Here is a 12,380-nt window from a genome sequence, read left to right as displayed (position 1 = left end):
GCCGCAGGTTTGGATCCTATATAGGGATGGCCAGTGCACTCACTGGCTGAGCGTGGTGCAGGCAGCACCAAGCCAAGGGTTGCGATCCCCTTACCGGTAAAAAAAAAAAAAAATACTATCAGCATTTCCACCACCGTAAATCGAGTTATTCTTAGGCAGTTTTATTGTTCAGAATATTACTGATTGCAGTGTTTTATGTTCTTTCTTTATTCAGAAGTTCCATTGAATTTCTCTTTCATTTTAAATCACTGATAAAACAGCTAAGTATAGCCACAGTGCTATTCCAGTTCAGTTTATATATGAAACAAATGCTAAGAACCAGGTATCAGGTATCAGAGAAAACTTAAAAATACACATATTGCATCTAAAATTGGGCTGTGAGGATGAGTCTCCATTCACCAGCCAAAGTTTTCTGGGGGGAAAAGTGAGCTAGATAAATAGTAAAGAGAAAGTGTGGATGGGGAGGTAGGGCTGGGAGATGTAACTAACATTTGGTAGGAGAGTTAACAGTACTACAGGCTGATAACTTTACAATCACTCAGTGAAATAGCTATATACCTGATTTTAAGATGTGGAATGTTAGGTCAGGCATTAGGACATTTATTCATTATCACATAACAAGCAAAGAGATAAGTCAAGATTTAAACCCACTTTTCTCTGTCTCCAAAAGCCCTTGTTCATTCCACTGCATCATTGTTTTTTTAATTCCAAGATAAAACCCATTAGTGTGCTAACAAATCAATTAAGTGGATTATTTGCAACATTATTTGTAAATTAAATAAAGCATAAAGAATAGATTACAATAGAAGGTGTCAAAATTCATCACACATAGTAAAGATAAGAGCTGACGTGCCTGTTGGGCCCTTATTCTGTGATACCAGACCCTGAGTTAACACAGGTTGAATGTGATTATCCAAGCCAAACAAACATAAATATTGAATATCCGCTATATGCAAGACATTGGGGTGGGTGCTTGGAGTAAAAAGACACATGTTATAAAAGTTTCTGCTCTCAAGGAGGTTATAGTCTACAGAAAAAACAGGTAATGAAAAAAATAAAATAATTAACGTAGATATACAAAAGAACCTATGATAACATACATACATACATAAAGCCTTGAATAACATGGATTCTGGAAAGCCTTCCTTTCTTCCTAGAATGGGTGTTTCCTATCTTGAGTCTTGCAGAATAAGTGAAATATTTACAAAGATTAGAGAGTTGTGCAGACAGTGGGAAATATCATATGCTGAAACATCACCTTCTGTGTGAAACTATAGTAGTTCTAAATTACTTAGCTAAAAAGTATGAAGCAAGGAGTCTCTGAACTGACAGGCTCACTGGAAGAGGAAGCCAGTGTGCCATAAGGATCCTGGAGTTTGTCCAGAAGGCCACAGTGAGACAGTGAAAGATTTTAAGCATGACAATGATGGGATCAGGTGTTTGAAGTTTTTTTTTAATCACTCTAGTTCCTGTGTAGAATATGATTTTAGGATGTCCAGACTTGAAGTAAGAGGGCATTACAAAAGCTATTGTTGTCCAAACAAGGTGAGAGCCTGAAATAAATAGGTGGCTGCAGAGAAGAGGAGAATGGGACAGCTACAAAAAATAATCACAAGGTAATATGTGGAGGACTGTGAGAATCGAAGAGTCACAGCGAGTAAAAATGAGGGTGATCTGGCCTGGGAGAAGTGGTATGGAGGCTGTTATCTGTCTGGGAATGTGAAGATCAGCATCCTAGGGGAGAGAGGAATGAAGATGATTGACTCAGCTTGGTCTGTTAGATATCCAAAATTTTCAAAAAGATATAAACGTTTGAAATCTGAGAGCCAATGTGGGCATGGAATTCATCATTAAAACCGTTGAGATCACCCGAGGACAGTGAGATTGCATAGAGAAGAGCAGTAGGCCCAATTCCGATCCCCCGTGAAACACGACTTAAAGGGCAGCCAATGGGGCAGGCCCGTTAGCTCAGGTGGTCAGAGCACAGTTTTATAACACCGAGGTCGAGGATTCAGGTCTCCATACTGGCCAGCCAGCAAAAAAAAAAAAAATCAATCAATCAATCAATAAAGGGCAGCCAGCGAAGGAAAGTGCATGAAGGATACCAAGAGGCAGGTGAAGTAGTAAGAGAACACGAGAGAATCGTATGCTGTAGAAGTCAGGAACTCTGGTCCAGCATTTTCCAACTGATGTTCCTTTAGTAGCACAGGTATTTTGAAAGATGCTACTGAGAAAAAAATTCTGTAGTTAACTGTGTTGAAAAATTCTGGGTTTAAAAGCAAAATGTTACACAGGTTTTTGTTTTTTTTTTTTAATTGATGGATTTTCCCAAGCCTTTAACTTATGAAATTAATGTGTATTTCCCAAACACCTTGGCCTAAGTAGAGGATGAGTGTGAAGCCAAAGGAATGCATAGGAGAGAGAAACTAAGAAATAGAAACTGATGTCTGGATGCTTAGCAGAGAAGAAGAGAGCCACAGGTAAGAGAGTAGCTAGGTGGGGCAGGGCAGGGTAGGATCAAGAGCACAGGTAGAGAGCTTGAACAGCTTGAACGGGAGGAAAGATGTATTTCCTGAAACTGGAGAAAAAGAGATAAGGATAAATGCAGATGCAGAAAAATCTTTAGCTAGAGAAGACATCAAAATAAATGACAAAATCTAATTTTTCTCCAAAATATGAATATTTCACTTATTCATTTTTAAATTATTGATATATTCATTTATTTATATTATTTATTCATTTGTCGGGTTGGGCAAATGTACATAGGTGAATTTTTCTAGAAAAGGGCCTTATATTTAACCATTGTCTCCCTTTACACATCCCAGCTCTGGCTAGACTGACTGACTGCTCACTCCTGACTACGTCTGCGTATTTGTTCACATTCATCTCCCTGCTTATGGTGCTCTTCCCCTCACAGCACCTGTCCAAATCCTGCCCGTCCATCACAGCTCGCTCCACATGCCACTGCCACCATTCCATCCCAACTACTCCCTCCTCCTCCTCCCCCCTCCCAAAAGGCTGGAAATAATCAGTAAATGTCTATAGAGTTTTTTTCTGTCCCTTTCTTCTTGGGAGGCAGTATACATAACGTTTAAACACCCTGACTTTGGAATCAGATAATCAGGTTTGAATCCTGTCTCTACCATTTACTTAGTTGTATGAACTTTTCTAAATAAATCCACCCTTCAGTCTCATTTTCTCATCTGTAAAATGGAGATAATAGCAATAGCTATTGCATCAGGTTGTTAAGAGGAATAAATGAGATCAGTTCATGTAAAGTGCTTTACCTAATACTCAGTTAAGCCCTTTCTCTGTTAGGATATAATTGTTCCTCTATATTTCTTATCGTTACCATATATTATAAACTTGTTGTTGTAAAATTCATGTCTTATACATCACTAAATGAGATCAGTTCATGTAAAGTGCTTTACCTAATACTCAGTTAAGCCCTTTCTCTGTTAGGTTATAATTGTTCCTCTATATTTCTTATCGTTACCATATATTATAAACTTGTTGTTGTAAAATTCATGTCTTATACATCACTATGTTCGCTCCTACTGCCTAAAACAGCACACTACACATAATTCAATAATTTTTGCTGACTACATGAATAAATAAGTGCTGAGTTAAATATGTCTCTACACACTTAATTTACAAAAAGGAAACAACTTATACACTAGGAAAAATATAACAGTTATAAAATTATGCCATTAAAAAATAATAGTGTGCATGTATTATAGTTAGAATGACTAATTACATTATAAGTCTCATTGGTTTTCAGTAATTTTTTTAATTTATGTTTTCTCTAAAATGCAGTATCTTTCAAATTTTTAAGGAACAATTGGAAATCATTCCAGAAAAGTGTGAAAGATGTACTTTGTTACTTTAAGTGGCCTTTTACAGTGATATATAAATGCAACAATGGTGTGTATCATTTCCTATATTCATTTCCATGAACACAAATTGTATACTATGTGACAGATACTGTGCTAGGTAAAGCAGATAATGCCCGTCTCTTCAAGTAGCTTGTGCCAAATAGGAGAAACAGACTTCTAAACACATATATTCAACATATTATTAAGTGCTACCATAAAGATGCGCCTAGGAAACTATGGCAATACAAAGACAAGGCACTTAGTCCAACCTAGGGAGTGTAGAACTTGGTCGTACTAGTCCTATAGATTTAAATCATATCCTCTGGTTTATTCATTCATCTAGTCTACTAGGAATTTACTCTTCCTTATCATTAAATGATATCCTAGTGCCATAAAATAGTCAATATGCATCCAGAAGGTAAAAAATGTATTCCATATGTTGAACTAAATGTAATATAACTGGAAACACAAATCTCAGCTGGCTTACCTATGAAATCAAAAGGCAGAGCAAATTATCACATTGAACATTAAAACTATCACTGTATTTTAGTATTTTTGGGGGCTTGAAAATAACTCAGTGCTATTTTACTTTGAGTATATATGCTTTGTAGCTTTTTCTTCTATAAAATCACTCATTTCCTTTGCAGAAAATGTACTAGTTTTCATTGGTTTCTTTTTAACATAAGGAATTACTTATTCCACAAATAAGTCAGAAAACATAAATAGTAGATAAAAGTGAGAGCCTATCAGATTGTCTTTCAGTAGTTTTATAATTATTTATTATAAACACATTAAATAAGATGGGATTTTAGATAATATTAGTGTAAAAATAGATGTTCTGCCATGATGAACAGACATTATGCTAAATTACAGTATTCAATTGCTAGTACAAGGGGGTATCATTCTTTCCAGGTCTGTTTCAGACTGTGGTAAGTTGAATTTTTCCAGAGGTAGGTACACTCAGATCTCAAAAGATTAATGTACGTTCTTAAGCACCTGTCGCATTTCATACAATAATAATCTAAAGAAAACAGTGAACTATAGGGATAATTGGTTATTGTTAATCTCAATCTTAAGGATAGATTATGCTCAAAAAGTCACCAAAGACCATAAAGAGGCCACTTCTTGGCCACAGTGAGCCTTTCTGTAGAATTTGGGTATATAGAGTTTTTATAATAGATAGTTTGGGGAGCAGTATGTGCATGGCTCTGTGTGTGTTTGTGTGTTTTGTCAGGGGGAGGGAGTAGTGCTGAAATTTAAATTCATAACCCTAGAAGTATGTATTCTATGAGTTGTTCAGGTTATCTTTTTCTGATTCAAACAAAAACATCTGTAACTACTTCCACTCAAGAAAAGTTTTTGAAAATTTCACAGGATTGTTATTTTGATAATTTCTTTGGACAACTATCAATATTGTCTGTACATACAGAAAACAGCTTTTTTTCCTTGAGGCATTTCAAATGCCTGAAACCCAGGAAACTATCCTGGATTGTAGATATCTAAGATGTTAAGTAGCATTTTTCTAAGAACTTCCCTCTCCATGAGGCACATAAATGAACACCTCCATTTTCTTAATGCCTAAAGGTTTCCTAGGATTCCAAAACAAAAGTTCCAACTTTATCGTATTCTTCAGTAATTTATTCAAAGTTTTTTTGAGATTAAAGCATCATATTCCTTTAATCCTATGGGGGAAACATGTTCTTTAAATTGATGGTGTCATACTTAAAAATAATGAGTACAAAGTAATGATAGATATTTTAGATATGTTCAAGTCACTAAACCTATGTTATTTCCCTACAAATTTTATCACATTACAGAAATAGTTGTAAAAATCCACTCCCCAAGGATATTTTTGTCTTAATTTTCGGGAGGAATAATACTCTTTTACACTGAGCAGATTAGTTTTAGTTCTTCTAAATAATGTGAGAATTTTAAGTTTAATAATTTTACCAAGATTAGTCAATCTTTATTATCCCAAAATAAAGGTCTGTTACATGTTCTAAAAGCAAATTGTTCATGTGGTTTGAAAGTAATTGAGGTTGGATAAAATCCATATAGCTAATAAAACTTCTATTAATATTAAACTAAGTTTAGGAAATATTCAGATGGTTCCAAAATACATTGTAATTTCATGTGTCCTAAATATAGTTTTTGCCAGTGAAAGTCATCAAATAATTCTAACAATACCAACTTTAAGTAAACTTCAACTCTTTTTCCTCTGTATATATTCTTTGCTATGCTTTATATTGAAACTTGTAGAGAGAAGCTTAGCATTGTTTGAAAATTTAATTTCCAAAATTGCCTTTTAGTAGCTAGAATACTATTGTCCCCCCTAAAAAAGTGATTAATTCCTGCACTTAAGAAAAAGCAGCCCCCAACCTTTGGGAACTAGCCTGACCTACATCTAGGCCTTGGTATTATCAGGAGCTGGCCTGGAGCTCACAGCTAGGCCATGGTGTCCTCTTGTTGGACATAAACAACCTCACAGAATACTAGCAACAGACAAGGTCCTGTGATGATGATGTGAGACAGAAAACAACTTTATAATTTTATATAAGCACAAATAAAGACAAGGTCACTATGCACACCCAAAAAATACCAAACATCACCCTCTCCTGGCTAATATGAGTGACTACTATTTCTTTCCAATTACAGCTTTAACTTCCATCTAACCTTCCCTCCATCTAGATAAAGATTTACTAAAATACCCAATCACAGTATTATCCCTGTTTCCTGAGAGAGCCCAATCCAGAGCAAAGCTCTGCTTCCTTGAACCCTTCCCAAAATCACTTAACCAAAACCCAGATCCTGCAATGAGTCCTTCAACAATCTTCTACCTTTTAAGTGGCCCCATGGTTTCCATGGTTCCCATGGTTGTCAGTCTCCTTCATTACACTGAGCAATAAACCCAACTTGTCCAACTACAGATGTCTTCCTGGTGATCTTTAGCAAGAGAACATTGACACAATCATACTCAAAATTTGTGAATATTGGACTATTAAAGTAAAAATATAAAAGAATTTTGTAAACTATAAATTTTTTTTAAGATGTCAATGTATTGTTAAGTTTTCAAGGCTTGGGATTTTGATTTTCAGCAGAATAATCCAAACCCACAAGTATTTAACATTTTACTTTCAAAATACATTTGATGAATAGTTCCCTTTTCAAATATGAAACATGTGTAACGTGTGTACTTTCTACTCTAAGTCCATGATGAGTTTTGGTACCTCAACTGATTAAAGATCTTATGGCTCTAAAGAAATGTTCATTCTTTTAAAGATTCCTTTTATTATGCTTGGGTGATCTTTGTTCTATTTCAGATGTTAAATTAACATTTAAATTCATGGCAAGTAATATCCCCCACTCTTCTTTCAAAAATTGTAATGGATCAATATTTTTTTAAACATTATATTGCCAGTTGTAAAAAGTAAGTACCATTTATTTTTTTTCTTTTTATTACTACTTTAGATGGTGGGGTTCTAAAATTATTGCATGCATCAAGACAATGGGAAGATGTTTTGTGCCACCCATTAGTTTAACTATCCTTTAATTTCATTACTTCTGTGTGTGCTGAGGAAGTTATTATAATTTTTCCTTTTATTGCTATAACAGTGATTGGAATGAATATGTTTAGTCAGTTCCCAACTCACTACACCAAGGAAAGTTTAGGAGGTTAAATTTGTAATTACTTAAATTATCTTCTAGAACAGAATTAGCTAGATTACCATCTCACTAGCATCCAGAGATGCTGCTCTTTTAAAACTATTTTTATTTGGAAAGGGATACCAGGTTTTCAAATAACCAGATACCATATGGAAGATCTGCTGGTTTGTGATTGTGCCTTACATAAACATTTTAATAAGGGATCCCTAAAATCCAGAGGCTCCCCCAAAGGGGATTAAAACATAATCCCCTCTCTCTATTGCTATAGCGGATTAACTCCTATTCTCTCTGTGGCTGGTTTGCTCCCTGAAGGCTACAACAAGAAGATTCAGTGCCCCTTAAACATGCTATGGAATTGGACGTTGTAATTGGAGATTTCCAAAGGACAAGGGTAAAAATGACACACTGTTAAGGCTGAATATTTCACGATGTGTCTTTCTTAACGAAGGACCAGTTCGAAAGCCCTTTTAAAAACTCCCAGAAAATCTCAACTCATTAGAACGAAATTGAAGTAATGGAGAATCAAGTCTCCCTCCGAAATGCAAAGAAATAAGTAGAGAAAATGTGTTCCCCTTAAAATGTTCACAGAGTTCTGTGCTTAAAAATATCAATATATTTAGGTAAATCGGTGAATATGGTTTAGATAATGTTTTAATTTTTTTCAATTTTCCCAATTGTTTGGATATGTTAAATTACTTTTTAAGAAAAAGAAGTGGTTTGCTATTTTTAGTGTTTTGACCATTCTTTAGCTCTAAGTGCCAGAAACCTCCATTAAACCATAAATTTGTAGTCCTCTGTATTTAGAGACTTTTCTGAGATATTAATTAAGGCCCAACTTTGTTTCCCATGTGAATCAGGTCACCTTCTTTCTCACCTCTCCCCAATCAAAAGTAAACCGCACGGATTTCTCCAGAGAGCAAATAGGAAAAGTGGCATCCAAAGGAGCGAGCGTCCTGGTTGCTCAAGGGTTAAGGGAGCGGTTCGAACCGGCCCGAGCACGGGGGATTCAGAGGAGGGCGCGGGAGGCAGGAGGCGCCGCCGAGCGCACAGACCCTCCAATAAACACAAAGGAGGGCCTGGGGAATAGAAACCCAAATCCACTTGTAATCGGACAAGAGATTCGGGCATAATTACTTGAGCAACCTAGATTAAGATTGATGAGCCTTTAAAGTGGTGCTTCAGATCGACCGCCTCGCCCTTTGGAAAGAAAAACCTAGTGCAGCCGAGCTGGACCCCGACTCCGCTCGCTTGCGCGGCGGCAACAGCCCGCCCGAGACCGAGGCCCGGGAGTCCGCGAGCCCCGGGGCTCATCGGGGATGGAGAGCAGTAAAGTGAAAGAAAGGGCTTTGCGTTAAGTCCCATCAGGGCGGTCACGCGGGGGGCTGGGGGGCGAAGGCGGACACGGTTTGCTCCAGAGCCACCCCCCTTTAAGGGCGACAGAAGCCGGCCGAGTCCTCTCTGTTCCTCCAGCCGCAGACATGGCCTGGCTTTGTGCAGGACGGTCGCAGATCCGGTGTGCGCGTCCTGCAGAGAACGCGAACTTCACCGCGCTCCTCGGCGCCCGCCGGGCCTGGACGACACTCACGGTGGCGGCGCGGGCGAGGCTCGGCGCGGCCGCGGGGATCTGGCTGCTTCCTGCCTTTCTCATACTGTTAGTGCGACTCATTTGACTGTGTGCATTTGAGGCGAGAAGTGGAAGGGCTTATGATGCGCTCTCGCCACCCGAAAGAATGAATACGTTATTACCGATTTCCACGTCGTCTTTTAAGTCCAGGATCCCGAAGAATGTCTGTCCTTTGGGGGATCTTAAGGGAGCATTTAAGTAATACCCTTTGAATTAATATTCTAATACTTGAAACTCGTGATTTTCAACCTTAATTCCGATTGAGGGAATTCGAAGTGATACCCTAGTAGGCACACTTTCTAAAAAATCTTTTAATGAAGCTTAGTTCCTTTAGTTCAAAAGTTGAGAAATAGCACTTTTTGGACGCTTTTCTGAGAATCCTTTTGTTCAAGCCTCTTACGTTTTCATCACTTTTGACTGTGAGAAAATGACTAAGGTTTTTGTTCTTCTCTACGTAAGAACTTTAAAGTCCGTGTGTGTATGTGGCGCGCCTCAGGACGACGACATTATTCTTCCTGCAAGATGCAGCCCCGTAGTACAGTGTAATTTATATATTTACATCCTTTCCCCCTTTGCATCCTCTCGCCTCTCCTTGGGGAGCGCCCCTGCCTAGTGGAAAGGCTATACGCGATGGCTGGTCTTTGGGGCAGTGCTGCCTGCCTAGGGTCCCTCAGAAAGCCAGTGATGCTCAGTAGAGAGTCCGTTCTGCACTTTTAACTTGGTTAATGGCAGCGCCTCAGCAGCCACGTAGGATTTCTAAGCAGAGGTTGCAAACTCGCTTAAGGGTCGCTTATTGCCTATCGTGACCTCTTGGGTTTTTATAGAATTATTTATCTCTAGTGTCTTTAAAAGGTACATAAAAGCTAAGCAGACCTTCTCACAGGAAAAGAGCTTACCGCTTAATATAGGCACCATTTTTTCTAGTGCATCTTTTAAAATAAAAGCCCTTGGTACCCTCCTGGGAGGGTGCGAGAGAGGGCCACAGGGGCTCAGCCTGACTCCCCTGCCCTTGTCTTGCAGGCCCAGTGGTTCTCAGCACCCCTGCCCAGCTCATCGCTCCCGTGGTGGTGGCCAAAGGGACTCTCTCCATCACCACGACAGAAATATACTTCGAGGTAGATGAGGATGATCCCGCCTTCAAGAAGATCGACACAAAAGTGAGTTAAAGGGATTCCTTGTACAGTACTGGTGGCTTTGTGGCAGGAAGTGGTTTTCAGTGTTGCTTGGTTTTAAATGACAGTGGGGGAGGGGAACACGCTAGTCTCTCTCATGGAAAATAAAATGAATGAAATCCCAACACATGCTCTATTTTATGGAATTGAAGAATATATTAATGAGTTTAAATCCTGTATCGCCAGAGCATGCACATCTTAACAAACCTTTCTATGAGTGCCTTTGTGTGCGCTTGGGCAGATTTGGTAGTTAAGCCAACTGCTCCCTAGTCCCCTGAGTACAGCATCTCAGGCTCTCTGGAAAGACTAAGAAGGCTCTTATGAAATTTCTTATTAAGATTACTTTTAATTTCCAGAAGTTTAGATTGCAATGTGAATTATTATTTACTGAAACGTTATAAGGGAACTGGGGGCGGGGGAGGAGATACAATTAGATATAAATTCATCTCTGTTTCACATCCATTTTTTCACCTTCTAAAATGAGAATGGGTTTTACATGTGGATTTAAGAGGAAGAGAAACTGATTCTCTAAGAACTTTGACTTAAAATGTGTGTACATGGTATATACGAGCTCTCAGATGTTTAAGGGTCATACTCGTCTTTGGAGGTAATGCCAGAAAATACATATTTGGACCACTGGAAATGCAGTAAATATTTATTTATTAAATATTGTGTAGATTTTAAACACCTGAGTGTTAGAACAGCTCTGCACCTCAGCAGCTTCTTCTGAGATCCATTTTAACTTTCATGATACTGTGCAATTTGCAAGCTTTTTTCATAAGGTTAAGAATCCACGATCATTAAGTATCATGCTAGATATTTAGCATCATTTTACAAAGATCTCCCTTTAAAGTGTTTTCACAGGCAGTTATTCTAAAATAGTCAAAGACAAATACTCCCAAATATCAAGAACTTTTTAATATTTAATTTATATGCAGAAATAAAGCATTATAAAAGTGTTTGTAGACTAGCAATTGAAATTCTAAAATTTACCATCACCTAAATTAACTAATTTAAGGCCAGTAGGTGATCAGCCCTTTCAGCACTTGTTGACTATTAAAATAATCCAGAGGATAGTCACAGGACTTTTTCACTTCCAGCTCCATAAGCAGTGAACTTTTAAAATGTTTGAATGCACTGTATTTTATTTTAAATAATTTAAAGTTTGTCTTTATGCTCTTATCATTAACTTGCCCTATGAAGTAAAAAAGAATTTCGGATTTCTGATTAATTTATTCTGCTAATAGAGCCCTTATTGCATAAAATAAGGTTTCACATCAAATACATTGGTAAGAAATGATCTTCATTTTATTAGCTTAGTTTTCATATACAAATTTCAAAAGTTTTATTATGACTTTGTTAAGTTCATCTCTGTGTTAGTCTAATTTTTAATTCAGTAATCTCTACTGTCATAATAGATTTTTTCCTTATATTATCAACAATGCCACAGAAATACTTGACCAGAAGAGCAAGCTTTCAAAGGAAAATTTAAATTGTGTCTAATTTATAGAAAGGAAGTCTAATAAAAAAGTTAGAAACTGAGAATAGATCGTTATCTAGTATAGCTATACAAAAAAAAAAAGATTTTCTCCAATATTTTAAGGTTTTATTTTTAATTTCATTAGCATATTTTTCAAAATGCTTAAAATATTCCAGTGGGTTTGATTTTTAAAATAAAGCATTACATCTTTTGATAGAAAAACAATTTAAAATGAGACACAACAACTTTTATTTTACTTCATTTATTAGCTTCTAATTAAATAAAAGCCAGCAACAGAAATTAAAATCTAAATCACAAAAGTATCCAGTGTATTTCAAGTGCATTTTTTCAAATATATAATTCAGGTATTCAAGCATTATTATATAAGCTGAACTCAAATTTCTTTGAATATATTTAAATAACATTTCAAGTATATTTACGGAATGTTAGAAATAGAACAAGCAATATATTTGAAACAAAATGTAAACTTTTTAAAGTCAGACACTTGAATGACAGATAAAAGTACCAGGAGGAAATCTACCTTTAAATGGTATTTTTGTTAGTGG

At 37.0% G+C, this 12,380-nt stretch overlaps 1 protein-coding gene across 1 annotated transcript in view; it reads left to right on the top strand.

Annotated features, from left to right (window-relative positions):
- Positions 1-12,380, top strand: part of NBEA (neurobeachin) — a 438,994-nt gene that overhangs the window by 215,771 nt on the left and 210,843 nt on the right. Inside the window, 1 exon segment of the mRNA XM_008575128.1 lies at positions 10,183-10,319. Coding sequence (XP_008573350.1) covers positions 10,183-10,319 — 137 coding nt within the window.

Source organism: Galeopterus variegatus, unplaced genomic scaffold (assembly GCF_000696425.1).
Source record: "Galeopterus variegatus unplaced genomic scaffold, G_variegatus-3.0.2 Scaffold1141, whole genome shotgun sequence".
NCBI classification, from domain to species: Eukaryota; Metazoa; Chordata; class Mammalia; order Dermoptera; family Cynocephalidae; genus Galeopterus; species Galeopterus variegatus.
Note: the sequence above shows the minus strand (reverse complement) of the source record. Positions and strands in the feature narration are given on the sequence as shown.